The sequence below is a fragment of the Acipenser ruthenus genome, chromosome 17, assembly GCF_902713425.1.
Source record: "Acipenser ruthenus chromosome 17, fAciRut3.2 maternal haplotype, whole genome shotgun sequence".
Lineage (NCBI taxonomy): Eukaryota > Metazoa > Chordata > Actinopteri > Acipenseriformes > Acipenseridae > Acipenser > Acipenser ruthenus.
The window spans coordinates 22,537,471-22,554,623 of NC_081205.1; the positions used below are offsets into that span (position 1 = coordinate 22,537,471).

Here is a 17,153-nt window from a genome sequence, read left to right on the forward strand (position 1 = left end):
TTCACGTGCTATATCTTGCCTCAAGAAAGCAGACTCTGTCTTACTTCCTCTTCTATCCTCCTGGGACGTGGCCGTCATACTCTTAGTGCTCGAGTCCCATAAATGCCAGTTATTTGTGTTCTTTAAGATTCTCTTTTCTTCCTTATGTAAAGGCTTCGTATGAGCAATGCCTATAACGACTCTCCGAGAAGTCAGAGGACTATGTTTCCAGGGGCCCGGAGCCCGATAGGGTCAGCCTTGACTCGATAGGGAAGGCTCTCTCGATTGTCCAGCCCGTTCTTTTCTCTCTCTCTCCCCTCTCTCCCCTGCTCTAGAGGACGAGCCTCGAATCCTAAATTGCAAAACACCCCCTTCATCTCGCATCCCTGGTTCCCGCCCCGTAAATTTAAAGGGGACGAGGGTGGTACCTGTTAAAGTTGAATTTCAAGTCGAATTGTAATACATTTCCAATAGAATCCAAAAGCAACGCATATTACATTAAGTAGATTGCAGCAGCATCTTTTATATAATTAAAATAAAGATTTTAGTGTTCCAGTCTAATTGACCTTGTCTGTATGCCTACTTATTTGTGATGTCGCATCACATTAAACTGCATCAACTTAACAACCATGAAACGTATCATTTAAGTGACCGAAAAGTTATTGTTGCCAATACAATGTTATATCATCCATTACTAAACGGACACTAAAGGTAATTTAGGTAGTTAATGGTTATGAAGTTGCTATGCAGACCATGCAGAACTACATTACAGGTCTAGGAAAGATTCCTTCTCAAACATATAGACCGCGGTATAGAAATGATAATTTCACTGAAACCAGCAGAAAATGAATCCAAGACACGAAAATGTATGTCTATTTTTATTTATTTTCATTATGACACTGAAATTATGTTGGCTAAATAGCTGTACTAGTGTACTCTTTCTGTAGCTTAGCGCTGAAGATTGAAGGGTGCTGAGGTATATGTCGCTCCAATATTTAGTTATTATTATTATTATTATTATTATTATTATTATTATTATTATTATTATTATTATTATTATTATTATTATTATTATGTGTGCTATACTTGCATGCTTGGTTTTTTTAGTAACTCTGCTATCTCCCAAGCAGAATGTCTCTTTCTTGTGGATAAAGCATTCTAGTCTTTTTGTTCTTTTTTCATCTCACTGCAATTGGCGAATGTGCTTCTATGATTTGGTACGCATGCGTCCCTATTAGTTTAACGTTATACAAACCACCGTGCTGTAGTAGTGAAGGCACTTGACAGAGCGGCAGTAAAACCAAGGACTTCACTGTAAAAACGTTCGTTTTCTTTTTCTTTTTATTGAATTTGCAGAGTAGTGGATTACATCAAGTCAGGAGTCAGACGAGTTTTACAGTTTTTGTTCTCTATGTTGTCAACTTTTTTTGATGTCTTCTTGTCAGTATGATGGATTTGTTTTTTTTTATGAATGAGAACAAAATGTAGAATTTACCCTTTTCAGTGTGCATTTGCTGTTCTGGCTTTTTTTTCCACAGACTTTGCAAGTCAGGAGAGATTTCCTTTAAAAAAAAGAAAGTATGGAATACATTTTGTGCATTATGTTCCAAAATAATTATAACAACTAACAGAGACACAATTAGCGAGAGCAGTGTGACATTAGAACTTTGCAGTTAAAATGCAGAATCATTTAGAATTTTTAAACAATCATATTTATTGCCAACATGGTTAACCCAATCTTTTTAAAATATAAATTCATAATTTGTGTTAACTCTTAGTTTTAAAGCAAAGGTTCGTGTTTTTTCCTCCCATGCGGGAATGCGGAGACACCGACTGGGTTACTATCAGCATTCTCCACAAGTACTGCGCTTAGCATCTGTATACCTCGAGTCCAGAGTTTGAGACTCAGGATGTCAAACGAGACAGCAAATGCTAACTGCTCGCACAACTGCAGCTGGGCTGATATGGACAATAGGGACAACTTATCAAACTGGGATACTGACTACCCAGTCAATCTTTTTCCTATCCCGGTTTTGACAGGAATAACGGCTACCTGCATCTGTCTCCTCATTATTGGAACTGCAGGGAATTTAATGACCGTTTTGATCGTCTCCAAATTCAAGGACATGAGGACAACTACCAATCTCTACCTATCCAGCATGGCCTTTTCAGACCTCCTTATATTCCTCTGCATGCCATTGGACCTTTACAGAATCTGGCGTTATAGACCTTGGAATTTTGGGGACGTGCTTTGCAAGGTATTCCAGTTCACCAGCGAAAGTTGCACGTACTCCACAATCCTCAACATAACAGCCCTTAGTGTGGAGAGATACTTTGCAATCTGTTTCCCACTACGGGCAAAAGTGGTTGTGACTAAGAGTCGCGTGAAAGGGGTAATATTGATTATCTGGATAGTGGCATTTGTCAGCGCTGGCCCCATATTCGTTTTGGTTGGAGTTGAACACGAGAACGGCACTGATCCGTGGGAGACAAACGAGTGTAAGGCGACAGACTACGCTATCCGGTCTGGACTCCTTACTATAATGGTGTGGGTTTCCAGCATCTTTTTCTTCTTGCCGGTATTTTGCTTGACTGTACTCTATAGCCTTATTGGAAGAAAGTTGTGGAAGAGAAAAAAGGAGACCATAGGACCAAGCATGTCCTCCAGAGATAAGAGCAGCAAGCAAACTGTGAAAATGTTGGGTAAGAAAACATTGTAGAAGCTTCAACGTTTAGTTTTTTGTTCTCCTATAACGGTAAATGGCATAGCTTTTACGATTACAATTGATACATTTAGGAATATAAAAGTATTGAACTATTATTAATTTTTAAATATAGCTATATAACGTGTATTCTGCAATATATTATACAACCATGTACACATCATTATTATTTAGGATTAGAGTTAGGTTATTTATGTATTCATTTATTTGTCATATTCACGTTGCACTTACCTATACATTAGCATTGTGTAGGTAATTTCTTGTATTGCTACAGCCAGTGCCATTAATGTACCGTATGTGTAACAAATGGATGTGAATAAATGTCAGACCCATGACTTGCATTGGAGATACACTATTTTACAGTGTGGCTAGCCAAATGTCATATTTGAGAGTGACACATTTCTGCTATGTATAACCAACATTTTAATAACAGTTATAAACACTTTTAGTGTTTATTTAAATTGTATTGGACTATACTTTGGAGGAATTACTGTTTTATTTATCGAGTGATTAGCTTTATTTACAGCAAATGTGTTTTAATAGAAGAAAATGAGCCTCTCTCTCTCTCTCTCTCTCTCTCTCTCTCTCTCTCTCTCTCTCTCTCTCTCTCTCTCTCTCTCTCTCTCTCTCTCTCTCTCTCTATATATATATATATATATATATTTCTCACACTTTGAGCTGCCAGAAACTCTTGCCTAAACTGCAACAGATTACATTTTTATACTGTACTTTTAAAGCTACTTGTTGTAAATCAGAAAATATGATTCTGACTGGAGTGTGATTTTTATGGCATGGCGTGTTGAATACACAGAGAAAGTTACCACGGTTCAGCTTCTGCCTTGTAATATGGATTGACAACAAATTGCCTTTATATAAAGTATTACCGTTCAGCTCTTTAAGGGTTAGATTTCCACTGTACAAGTTGTGGTTGATTGACTGGAGATTTCAATGAATCCCCTTTCATTCGACTCAATGCTGCAGAAAGGTAGGAAGTAAAATGACCAGTTCAATGAATATAATTAGTACAGTATAACCCTGCTTTAAGAAATCCAATTATTATTATAAATCTATACATGATATGACGTTCTGTATATGGCGCAGGATGATTCTATGGTAGTATTAAACCAGGTTGATTCTATGGTAGTAGATTTAGTTGATCTAAACTGTTGAATATTTGGTTATCATAACAATGGTCCCTTTATTCATTATTTAAACAATGCCACTGTTTATATCAATTGCATATACCCCACAGTGATACCCTTGTCTCTGAATTATTATTATTATACTTTGTGAGTATTATTGTAATTAGTACATGTGTCTTAATAATAATAATAATAATAATAATAATAATAATAATAATAAAACTACATTTAACTAAATAAATTCTGTAGGCAGAATATGGTTCAGGGACCTTCTTATGTATAGGACTGGTCTAATCATGCCACCATGCAGAATCAATGGCCATGTTTACAATGACTTCTTGAATGGAACATTATTTTTCTAGAATTTTCATGTCATCACACTGTCATCTTACTACATTATTCTGGATTTTGGAAATGCAGGTTCTAAGTGTGGAACTCCTGGAGGGGGCAGGCCAGTGCCAGTTTGGTTCGATTAAATTCAAGGGACAAGAATAATAGTGCTACAATCATAGCATGCTCTCTATTCCATTGTAAATGTAGACAATGATACAATATAATAGAATTGAAAATATTACCACTGTGGTAAAATGTGTAGCAATAGCTGCCATTGCGCTTTCATTGCCCCTTGGTGAAACTTGGGTTGACTCCAATGGTTTTGTGACTTCACAAATCCTTCAAATACCCCTCTTTTTTACTCACAGTGTTGTATTCACCATTCAGCCCACCAGCTCCCCTGGTGACATCCCCAGCGGGTTCACCCAGGGGGAAGTGTGGTCTTGAGTTTGGCCACCTGTCCATTTGACTGGCATGATCCAGTGAGCACTTCATCTGCTAGCTTTAAAAGATGCTCCTGGAGCAATGAGTGTTTGATGAAATGTTTAATGAGAAAGTATTTTCAAATTCTTTTTTTATTGTCCCCTTACCTTTTTATGACATCTACAATGAATTGCACTGCAATTATTCAAATTCTTTACCTGATTTCAGGAGTTGCTTTTGTAAATCGCTCCTGAATTGAAGAAAATATCACACAAAACAATACTTTAGTAGCTTCAGTTAGAACCACTTGTATTCGCAAATTAAAAAAAAGAGAAAAGTGAAATGTGTAGCTGCTTACTACATCAAGGCAAGTTGAGTGTTAGACGCAAAGCTATTTAAGCCATCATTGCTTGTAGTTGATAGTCAACAACATAACTTCCTTTTGAAACCAATAAAATAGTGTTTGAACTTCCTGCTAAGCTGTGGTTGTTCAGATACTTCTCAGATGTGTTCACGACACGTGGTCCTATGCATACTGTTTTAAGCCACTTTTATATGATTTTCTTACACTGGAATCTAAATAAATGCCATTCTTTGTGATTGTTGGTGGGTTTTTCAATTCTGAAATAATTTCATGCAAGAAACGGAACAAATTGAGAATCAACTCTGATTTATATTTCCACAACCAACCAAGATATTTGAAATTCATTGCTTTAAATATGAGCATTAGTCTCTATTCAGCTAATCTCCAATTCTAATGTGGTATCTTTCTTTATGCTTTCTTTACAGCTGTGGTGGTGTTTGCCTTTGTACTCTGTTGGCTTCCTTTTCACGTTGGGCGGTATCTCTTCTCCAAATCTTCAGAGGCTGGCTCTTTGTTAATGTCTCAGATCAGTCAGTATTGCAACTTAGTCTCCTTTGTCCTCTTCTACTTAAGCGCAGCAATCAACCCAATTCTTTACAATATCATGTCCAAGAAGTACCGGGTGGCTGCTTGCAAACTGTTTGGACTTAAACAAGCACCAAGAAGGACAGCCTCTACCATGAAGGATGAAAGCACTCCTGTTTGGACAGAGTCGAGTGTCAGCACATGACCACCTTGTAATGGAGCTCCTCCAAGTGACTGATGAGCTAATGATACTGACATCAGCTTAAGATACATATTTGCCTCTCAACTACAGAGACGTTTGTCTTTGAACCGTATGACTGGTGGTTCACGTCCAGCCCTTGCCTTTCCATTCAATTCAATGGGCCAATATGCCAATTTATGATAGCCTCATTGAACAGCTTTTTTTGCAAGATTTGATTTTGTGTGCCAAAAAAAGCCATATCAATTGGAGACCAGTTGTATAAGTTTTGAATCTTTAAAGTTACATTTTAGGCTTTAAGGTATTGTGTTGTAAGCATGAGAGATGTCAATGAAACATATTTTGAAAATGTCCATCAGTAAAACAAACAGTAACTTGTTGCACCACTACTGAAAGTAGGCACATGTGCCAAGTAAATTTTCATCCATGCTTTGATGTGCCTGAAAATTGCCAAAATCATGCATCCTGGGGTAATGAAAATCACTTAGCAAGAATGTGCAAAACAGATGGGAAGTACAGATTTTTTTATGTAGGAATTAATTGTGATAGACCCTTTTTTAAATATAGATGATATACAGTATGCATTTACAAGAACCTGATGCAGCGGGCAGTGCAAGTAATTGAGAAGTCTCACTATTTTGAACACAGAAAAAGAGTTTGAAGCTTTTGATAGGCTTTAATTACATAATCCATCACTAAAAAATGCTCAGTACAGGTAAATTTAGACATACTGAAATAAACTTTGCAGTATAGTAGTTAACAGATATTTGCCCCAACTAGGTACCATAGAAACTTCAGTTTTACATTTATGGTTCAATCCACCTACTTACAAGACTTGAGACTGCATTTTCTTGCACTGATGGCTTCAAGCCAAAATGATGGTCAAGTCAGCAATATACTTCTGTCTTTATACAATGTGTTGGTACAGTTTTTTAAATTTAAAAAGCCACAGTATACTCTATGATATAGACACCTATCAGTAAGCAGAGAAATTGGAGCAAGTTAAAATATGTGTGGGCTTTAATTACCACCAATGCCAACTTGACCATTATTAAGAATGAAAGTTGGTCATGCAAAATGTAAAATAGATGAATATACAATAAAAGTCCACAATACAATACCTCCCTTACAACCCCCATCCTTCTGATCACTGCCTTACTAGCAGCACCTGGGGCAGGTGTTCAACAGAATGCAAAGAGAGTCATTGTTTACATTGTATAACCATATCTCAACAGATCACTATTCGCATGGTGAGACTAGTCAAATAAATTGCAGCGTAACCAGTGGTTTAGTCCACTCCAAGCTAAGTAATTTCAGGACAAAAAATTAACACACTCTAATGTGTGAAACATAAGAAAAAAAATAAAAGTGCAAGTTTAAAAATAAATGTAACAAAGTAGGGCTATAATTTAACATAGCTATATAAAAAAAACAGTGTATTAGCAATGGAAAAGCGTTTATTATTATTATTATTATTATTATTATTATTATTATTATTATTATTATTATTATTATTATTATTATTTATAAGAGCTGCAAGGTTGTATTAGAAATTTAAAACACTTATTGCAATATACACATTCAATGTGATAGTATAACTTGGTTTATGTAATACGGACATGAGGGACATACAGAACAAAGTCTTCATGTGTCTAACCATTACCATAGGTAAAGTAGTCCATGATTAACCCTAATGGGGGTCTAATGCCAATGTTAAAGTGAAACCAGCCATTTATGTGGATCTTATTTGTGACCTCAAATGTCTGGCTGTTTTTTTTTTGTTTTTTTTGTTTTTTTTTATTCCAATGAGCTTATCAATTTTTGGTGCTATTGAGGTTATCAATGGTAGCCAACTAACTAGTCCAAACAAATGGCTTAGATTTACTTAATCCCTCTGTTGGGTGCATCAAGTATACTACATCTGGTTTGCTGCAATTTACCCCACATGTTTTATATGATTATACCCAGATATTATTTTATTTTTTCATATTTAAATATGGATTTATCTTTAACAAAATGTATATTTAAGAATTGGTTAGAAGTGATGAAAAAAACACTTTTTGTTAGAACGTTGTAAAAAGTGATTTTCAACATATACCCTATTTACCAAGCTGCATACTTCTTGCTCCACGCATGGAGACATTTTTTTTGTTTACAAATTGTTCATTTAACTACCCACACCAAATGTGAATCCTTTATAATATGAATGCGAAACACAAATCTAAATAATCTTGAATGAATGTATTTGAAGTCTTCAATAATTTTGATATTGGTTAAAGGTAAGGAAACAAAAACGCTTCATTTTAACTTTTATTGTTAGGACATTTCTGTGAACCTATATTCCTACAAATACAGTCCTGCATTATATAGTACTTATAGCGTTACTAAACAGAAAGGACTGGAGTGTTGATAAACCTGGCCTTTGCAAACAAAAACGTAATCATGCATTTTATTACATTTTTTAAAGTGTGACCTACTGGTGACTTTAAATGCATGTCAAACCTGTATAGGGCATACTGGCAGTGCTCAATTGCACAGAAACACCGGTCAGATGCTAGATAGTTAGAAAGTTTGATAAAAACGTTATGCTCTAAACTGCTTTCAAAATCCAGCTACAAAAAATGGTATTATCATATTTAATATTAATATACTGCACGTTGGAAAGTCGTATGGTCGTTGGTCAGCTTAAATACAGTAAATATAGTACTGTTTAAATACATGTTTACAGTTGCAGTATAATCGTCTTTTTGGGCATGCACATCTTGAAACGCTTCTGCAAATGAATTCCTTTTACAGGACTTGCGACATTTTACAGACAATATGAAAACATTGTGCAATATACCCTCTTCAATGAATGTAAAAAAAGTATTAATTGATGTAATTTACGTGTCTGTCTTTATCTGGTGTAGCTATTTGTAATAAACGAGAGCTGAATGTATTATTTTATTAAAATAAATTACGCAAAACAATGTGTTTTATTGTTAACAAAGTAACTAGTTATCAATTAAAATGTCATTTATGCATTGTATTGGGCGTTGACGGTCCCACAGTCGTGGAACGCACGCACGCACGCCCCTGCGTTTGCGAACCTTGGTGAATTAATTGACAACGATATGCAGGTGTTAAACAACATGGGCCATTGTCATGGCGCAGTACTACCAACCGCCTCCGAAGCTAGAAACAGAATTGAGCAGGACATAATACTATCTCAAAAGGTAAGGGGATTATATTTTTCCAGCTGTATTTGTTGAGGATATGTTGACTCATATACTTGTTAGGTGTTATAAAGCTACTTTGTAAAAGTGCGGTTTACAGGTTCATGAAAAAAAAAAAAACTGACATAAGGCTTTGTTTCTTTACATAATTAATTGCACACTGTTGCCATCCAAACAGACTAGTACTGGAACGAACAAGAATATGCATTTACTAAAATATAGTCAATTATTCTGAAAGTTGGAGACTTTGCACCACCTGTGACCAACGACTCTAGCAATAACCAGCACAATTGTTTGCCCTTGCTGTAGTCAGAGTTGATGTATTTTATTTAAAGCAGTGATTCAAGAGATTCAAATAATGTTTGAAGAGCAAACAATGTATGTGGCTTTGCTGACAAAATCCAGTCAACAATGGAAGGTTAAGCTGCAAGAAGGCAATACTTTAAAATTTGATGTCTTACAGGTATGTATAACTTCCTTTATTTCATGTTGTAATGCAGGTTATTGTAATGTGTGTCAAGGTCAAGACTGAAAAAAAAATGTTTTATTCAGCCTTGAAGTACATTAGTTCCTTCAAGACAATTATGTTTATGTCGTTTTCCAGTTTACCAGACTTCAGAGGTCAGGAAGAGAAAATGCTAAGATAAGAAAAATAGTGTGGGAGGCTTTTCTCTGTGCTCTCAATTTGAATGTAATTAAGTGATATGTGTTCTGCATTGAAGGTTGTTTTGCTTCAGTGGTTGAATTACAGTATACTGTACACCTGTTGATTCATCCCAAAACGATTCCAGGACCATCTATACATAAACCTGATCCTAAAACTGTTACCATAAACCTTTAACTAAACATCCGATTAACTATATGATTGTAAAATTGCTAATTTCCATTGTTCAAGTACACCTTCTTAAAAATCTTTTTAAGGATCTTGAATGATTGTTGAAAACTGTTTTTCTTTTCCCATTGATAAATACATTACATTTAAAACATGAAGTACATTGATTTAAATTAAGCTATGGTGTGCTGTATTTTGTTTGTTTTAAAATGCAATTATACAAAAAGGGTGAATACTAACTTTCCAGCAAATCTTTTTGGAGATGGATGGTGCCAGGTTATTAAGCAGTTAATGCTATAAAACGTATGAGCTGTCCTGGAATCTTGTTGAGCTCTCACAAGCCAGATATCACTGCTCTGTAGTGAATGTAATTGGAGAATGGCCTACAGACATCTGAAACAGAACTTAGAAACTGTAAACGGTGTTCTGGGGGTATTTTAACTGACTTCTGTTTCTTGTGCATCATCAGGGATGTGAAATCGTACAAATTCAGTGGAAGCACCTACCACATGTAACATACACTTGTAGCATGTTGTGTCAAGAAGTTGTGCTTCATTGGACTGTTATTATTTATTGTCATATTATGAAATGAAACCCAGTGTACATGTTTTGTTAATTTACCTTCTTTACAGTAGACATACCACTCACTAGCCTGAAGTCAAGATAGTGGATGTTAATAGGGAATATATTAAAGCCTATTTACAAAGAGGTAAAGAAAGCAACAAGACACATGGAAGAATGGGCAGACCATGAAGAAGAAATGCTGGGAAGTTCACACATTTATTTCGGGTCAAGAAATGCCAAAAAACAGTAACTATGCATTTTGTAATTTGGCACAATTCAACAAGCGCCCTCAGAGTTGGAAACCATATTTTTGGTAAGAATTTTAACTGTTTCAGCAAGGCGCTCCTCAGAACAATAATTTAACTAATCGTTCAAGCAACAGTTGCAACAAATTCACAGATTATTTTCTCAAAACAAACCCATGAGGGATATAGACCACTTTTATTTCTTGTTTCTTTCAAATATGTTTTAGTGTTTGTGCCCTTTGGTTAAATACATATTTGAAACCAAACATGTTGGAACTCGATTTAAAGGCTCTTTTTAAAACGTGTTTAAATTGAAAGAGCCTTATAAAACTTGCATTTACACACATATATATATATAATATATATATATATATATATATATATATATATATATATATATATGTATATATATATATATATATATATATGTATATATTGGTCATTAAACACTATCACCTGATACATTTTAGTGAGCATTATAACCTCAAGGGGTAGATGTACTAAAGTGTTGCGCCTGTTGCAAACCAGTTGCAAACGAGTCGGAAGTCTAGGGTGAAATGTACTAAACATGAGCAATGCTGTTGGCGACTTTTTAGAGAATGCTTTGCGGCAGCAGTTTTTCTTTGCGGTTCAACCTTAGATTAATATGTAATTATGGGCGTTTCTGTATAAATTCACAAAAAGAGGGTGGAAATAGTGCAAATTAGGGTTCAGAAATATTCTAATGAGATGTACTAAAGCTGCTGACAATTGCAACACTTACAATTGCATCAATTTAAGAACTTTTGAAAGCATGTTTTAAACAGTCGCAATTGTTGCCGGCATTTCCCAGTCCGCTTTTTCTCATGCATTGCCAGTTGTGCTCAATGCATTTTTGAGGCGAACACCCAAGTACCTCATTTTCACTAAAGTCAGTGTGTACTTACAAGCCTTAAACAAATTATGACATTTCTGGTTTTCCCATCGTGTTGGGAGCAATAGACTGCACACATGTGCCACTAACCCCTCCAGCTCATTCTGAGCAGCTGTATAGAACCATTATCTATTGTGTGTTAACTGTCTAGGCTACTAAGTAGGTCAAGTTAAAAATAATAAAATAAAATAAAGTTATTATTAGCAAAAAATAAAAATATGCTAGCAGCGTACTACATAAAGCAAAGGTTTTATCTCTTCAGGAGAGAAAACATTTTACCAGTATCTCTCTTTAATAATGTTTCATTACATTGGTTTCATGTGGTAGCTTTAACATCAATAAGGCATTTTCATAACACTGCAGACTCAGTTTGTGGTATCTGACTTCAGGTCAGTTTACATTTTGCAGCTCAGGCTTTATTTTAATATAGAGGGTAGTAAGAAAAGAATGCTTTTTGTTTTGAGGTAGATTTCAGCCTGTACATATTTTTATTATTATTTTAGCTATATTTTCCATGAAAGCTGTAAGAATTAATTTCCTATTTTTTCAGGTAAATATCAGGGGTATAATTTGGGAATTAATTGAAAAGCAAAATTTTAAGTTTCACAATAATGCCCTGAAAAGCTCCACACATCACGCATATAACTAAGCAACCCTGTGAGGGGAGGTGGTAGGCATTTGCAAATATGCTGCTAATGTCTCGCCACTGATATCTCATAAACCATTTCAGCTGGCAACTTCATATTTTCAGTTTAATGGGAACTCCTCGGGAAAAACTCCTGAGGAGACTCTTACTTTTGAGATATTGGCTTCATATTTTTTTTTTTTTTTTTCTTGTACTACCATATTGTTTTATCCTCTGGGTATATCAATGATACAGACCACACACTTTGACATAGTGTTATTATACAGTAGTTAGCACACAGCTGTATTCTATGATTCTCTCTATTACAGGTACGTGTCCAGTGACATTCCCCTTACATTATGCCAGTGGGAAATCTACATCAGATTTTTTTTTTCTTTAAAACAAAGACCTCTATGTGATAATTAATTGTGTGCCCAATTTCACCCTGACCTTTCTGCTGGGGTTTCATCTCCAAAACAGATATGTCTAGAGCATGAAAAGGTCAACCCATGTGCAAAAGGGCATTGCATTCATTCAACTTGCTTACAAGTCATGCTTTATTGTAAGAGTTATTAAAAATTGCACACTTAATGGGGTATCATGACAGGGTGACTGTCACAGGGATGGAAATGTGACTCCCATTGCAGAGCAGTTTGATTAATTCCTGGTTTTACTATGAGTTTAGTAGAACACCTACTATATGGGCTTGTTATACACTGTGGCTAATCAAGCTTGTAATAAAACAATAGGTAAAATAGGTAAATTTCAAAATATCACTGTCCTGGTCACAAAATCAAAGTTTGTGGGGAATAATAGCCATTTTCTATACTTTTGAGGCATAAGCAATTAGGAAATAACACTTACTACCCAGGAACAAAAATTGTGTTACATAGTGTAATTGATCTTTTAAAAACCCTAAAATGTGATGTGATATATATTACTTTTAGATTCAAGTTTTTTAATTTAATACGATCCAAATAAGGTAGGATGGTTTACATTCCGGGATATTTTAAACCCCTATTTGTATGTATGTGGTTTAAAATGTAGTTTTTTTGGTTTATTTAAAATATGATCAGGCCTGTAGCCAGCCATGAAAAATCACAGAGGCACTCACCCCTGCACCGTGCCACACACCCCAATATACTACAGCTTACAAGCCACTTCCCCTAGCGGCTTAGAATTGGAATATTAATAAGATGGGTTCTCTAAACTGCGGATTACCAAGGAGATTTTTTTTTCCTTATTATTAGGCTGATATGTACGTCTTTCTAATCAACATTATTACTTTGCATCACCTTAAGTTGCTAATAAGCCTCGGTTGTTTCAAAACCTTTTCGAACACGTTTAACTGCTATGGTGGTGTGAACTGAGCGGTGTTGCAGTAGTAGAATTTTTTGAAGAGCAGAGGCTAAATATATTAGCAGGACTTAGGAATTATTGCACCCACACCAAGAGGGATGAAATACATTTTATTTTACGGTAAAGCAACATGTAAGAGAGCCTATATAAGCAATGATTAGTATAATAATATAAATGTATTGATTTTATATAGCGCCTTTCGGGGATCACAAAGGACTTTACATACATAAATGATAATAATCAAAAATAAGAGCAACAATAAAACAGCACTACAGGAAAATTACGAGAATAAAAATAAACATATAAAAACACACACAGAACTAAAAGCAATTTAAAAAGTCGTAGTAAAAAGATGTGTTTTTAAAAGATTTTAAAAATATCTGGGGACGGAGCTTCCCTTATTGCAAGGGGAAGCATGTTCCAAAGACGAGGCACGTAACTGGCGAATGTCCCATCTCCCATTGTTCGCAGCCTCGTCTTCGTCTTATGATTTTAACCGAGGCCAGTGCCTCATAGCTGGCTATGGCCTTGATGATTCAAATATGTATCATGTAGTTTATATGCAAACAATTGTAATTACCAGCTTCAAAAGTTTAAAAGTTTTATTGCAATGCTTTTTAGATGGCCGATTGTGACCATGATGTGACTAGGTGGGCAGGTATAAAAGCAGGCTGTGTCTGCTGCCATCAAATGTCCAAGGTGAGCCCATTGCTGCTATTTGGAATTACAATTGTTATATTGCTAGATGTTGATTTAGTTATTATATATTCATTTTTAAAAGTGAAGCGGCATTAAATACATAAAATAACAAAAGGATGCCTCTGCCTTGTTCGTTACAAATGCACAAACATAGCACATGTTTTTACCACAGTGGTATCAGGATTATAAGCATTTAAAGACACTAAATAACAGAATCAGGATTCAATTTCTTGTTAATGACTTGATTATGGAATTAGGTGACATATTTACCTTTCTGTGCTGTATTTTGATATACATTCTACACGTGTGGGGAGTGATCTAGAAGCTGGCTTTACAGTGGATTGCACTTTTCAGTGCCCATGACTTCTGTCTTGCAATGCACTAATTACAAAATACCTCAACGTGAAGGTTGTAGATTCAGCAATGAATAATTCATAGTACAAAATGTGTTTTTGATGCATGTCACAATATAAAGGTTGCTCTTAGCCACAGATAGCTGCATGGCCCGACTAATTAGGGAATGGGGGGTTTAGATAAGGTGGGTTTGAACTGTTAGTCTAACTTTACGCTGCTTGGACAAGGATCTAGGTACCTTTCCCAGAGGGAGAGTGGAGAGCTGACAGTTGGAGTCAATACAATGTATGTTTTCTACTGGAAAAGTATTGCACGAGGTAGTAAAACATATTAAAGGGATAATTAAAGCTTTAGCATGGTAAATTCTATTTAAGTGTGTTAAAGTGTGGTAATGCCCTGGATAATCATGGTAAAGATAGGAAGCTGTATAGTGTAAGCATGGGATAAGTGTGGCAAACTGTAAAATTGTTCACATTTACCTTTGTAAAGGTCGTCTATACTGGGCGCAACATGTGGAAGGTAAACACAGGTGATTTTAACATCAGTAAAAAGTTCTGTAATACCTTCTTGGCAATATCTGTCTTGGTCAAAAGTGTGTATTTGATTGCTTCAACATTTAACCAAATAAAAAAAACTCCAAGAAAAACAAATAGAAGGTACAATGTAATTTATTTTTGCTTTATTCTGTCTTCTTTTCTCATCATCAGAAGAAATCGGTTGTTTTGATTTATCATCTCCAGGAATGCACACTAAAACTGCTAGAATGCATCCTCAATATCTAGTTTTACCACACAATAAATCTTTATCCATTTCAAAAATCACTTCCAGTATTCAATTATAATCTGACATAATAGCTGTCTTTGGGCCTTATTTATGAAAGGGCACTAAACATTATGGTGCACTATAATTACAATTAGTGTGCACATTCATGATTTCCGGATTTAGTATTGCAGTTTTATTAATTTATCGCTTGAAATAGTGGGCATATTATGGCACACACTGATTTTATCAGCCACGCTATGATAATCAGAATGAATATGTGATTTGTATGGTAATGAACGATAATGTATTTAAATGAGGCACCCCGCTCTGAATACTGTGTTGACTTTATTCACACCGTATTTACCAAAGGGTGATAATCGCAGTGTGCACCTTGAAGTGAGCGATAATTAGTTTGTTTGGAAACCAGGCTTTAACCACTGATAGGTGCACTATTTAGACCTATTTTAAAGTTTTCTTTTAGAGCAGTGAAAATTACCTTTAAATAACGGGTCATATTAAGCGTGAATGAATGTTATAATGTCTTAGATTTTATTCTATAGTCCATTCCTTTCGTAAATGAGGCCCTTTGTGTCAGTCAAACTAATTCAGAGTACCGACTTGGGGGTAGGTGTACTAAGATGGGTCAGTCGCAGCGCAAACCACAATTTGCATTCTCGTTGTGACATTTAGCAAAGTAAACATTTTGCTGTATGTACTAAGAGAAAATATTTTAATGAAGAAGCCACAATATGCTAATTTGAAAAAGAACAAGAACAAGAGACCAAGTGCCAATACATAGGAAAAAACACACAAGACAGCAATGAAGAGAGGGTTAGATAGATGTGTGGATTATGTGTCTGTATAACTATACCTATATCGCTCGCTCAGTGGAACAACCCCCTCGTGGGAGGAAACCTCTGGTGGTCCAGGTGAAGAGCCCCCACTCCGGGCATGCTAGCTATGCTTTGTTGAGCTGTGCAAATGTCGGAAATGGATAAGCGAATATAAGTCGACTGCTGATGATCAGTGTCCCAGAGACTCTATGAGGTGTTGGTTGACTGGCCTTGGCCGCTGATGTTGCTGCCGCGATCCAGAAGGAATGAGGGGTGTAGAACTGGGGCGGAAGGCCTGCTTTGGAGATCAGGGAGGCCAGATTGGAAGAGAGCCAATGTCTTGATACTACTGTACAGGAAGAATTCACAAGCAGAGGGTCTGATGGGAGGAGGGGGTTTCTACAAGCGAGGTATCTAGACATGGAGCTCTAAGGGCAAAGAGGAGAGTTACTCTTTGACAGATGTACGAACTGGCCTTTATGAAGCTGATCTGTCTTCGAGGTGCAAAGTAGGATGAAGTGGGATTCAGGAATGAGTGAGGAACGCAGGAACGTATGCCGATGGAGAGAAAACTGTTGATTGAAAGCGGTTAGACACATTGTCTCCATGAGTAGATCGCTGAAAGGGGGATTTGAAGGATTTGAATTAGAATGTCCGCAGATATCGGTGATGGAAGTTGGGGGTACGTTTTTGTTGATTCCCCTTGGTGTCAGATGAGCTGCTGGAATAGACAACAATGTAGTGGAAGAAACTACCATTTGGTGATAGTGATACTGGATCCCGGAGATGTATGATTTGATTGTGCCTGGTGCCAGATGGAGAGAGTCCCTTGCATGGACTATGAAAGCAAGAATCCAGTCTTGATTGAATGGAATAGGAAGACTCCAATTTTGAGTGCAGAAAACTGAATAGCAGTTCCAGCCTGTGGTGTAAGATGATCTTGTGGATTGAGCTATAGCTGAGGCCGTGTAGTTTCTTGTGGATTGAAGAAGCTTGGATATATACAGTATTGTGCAAAAGTTTTAGGCAGGTGTGAAAAAATGCTGTAAAGTAAGAATGCTTTC

At 36.0% G+C, this 17,153-nt stretch overlaps 1 protein-coding gene across 1 annotated transcript; it reads left to right on the forward strand.

The window, feature by feature from the left end:
• The first annotated feature begins 1,302 nt into the window (after nucleotides 1–1,302).
• LOC117423253 (growth hormone secretagogue receptor type 1-like) lies at nucleotides 1,303–8,620 on the forward strand. The gene is made up of 2 exons (XM_034038773.3): nucleotides 1,303–2,682; nucleotides 5,390–8,620. The coding sequence occupies exons 1-2, from the start codon at nucleotides 1,890–1,892 to the stop codon at nucleotides 5,692–5,694; spliced, it is 1,098 nt and encodes a 365-aa protein (XP_033894664.1). The 5' UTR covers nucleotides 1,303–1,889; the 3' UTR covers nucleotides 5,695–8,620.
• Nucleotides 8,621–17,153: the final 8,533 nt, after the last annotated feature.

Excerpts from the sequence above, each read along its gene's own strand:
- LOC117423253 (XM_034038773.3), top strand. The coding sequence starts at position 1,890 with ATGTCAAACGAGACAGCAAATGCTAACTGCTCGCACAACTGCAGCTGG. Across the intron at positions 2,683-5,389 it reads GCAAACTGTGAAAATGTTGG|CTGTGGTGGTGTTTGCCTTT; the intron begins GTAAGAAAACAT and ends CTTTCTTTACAG.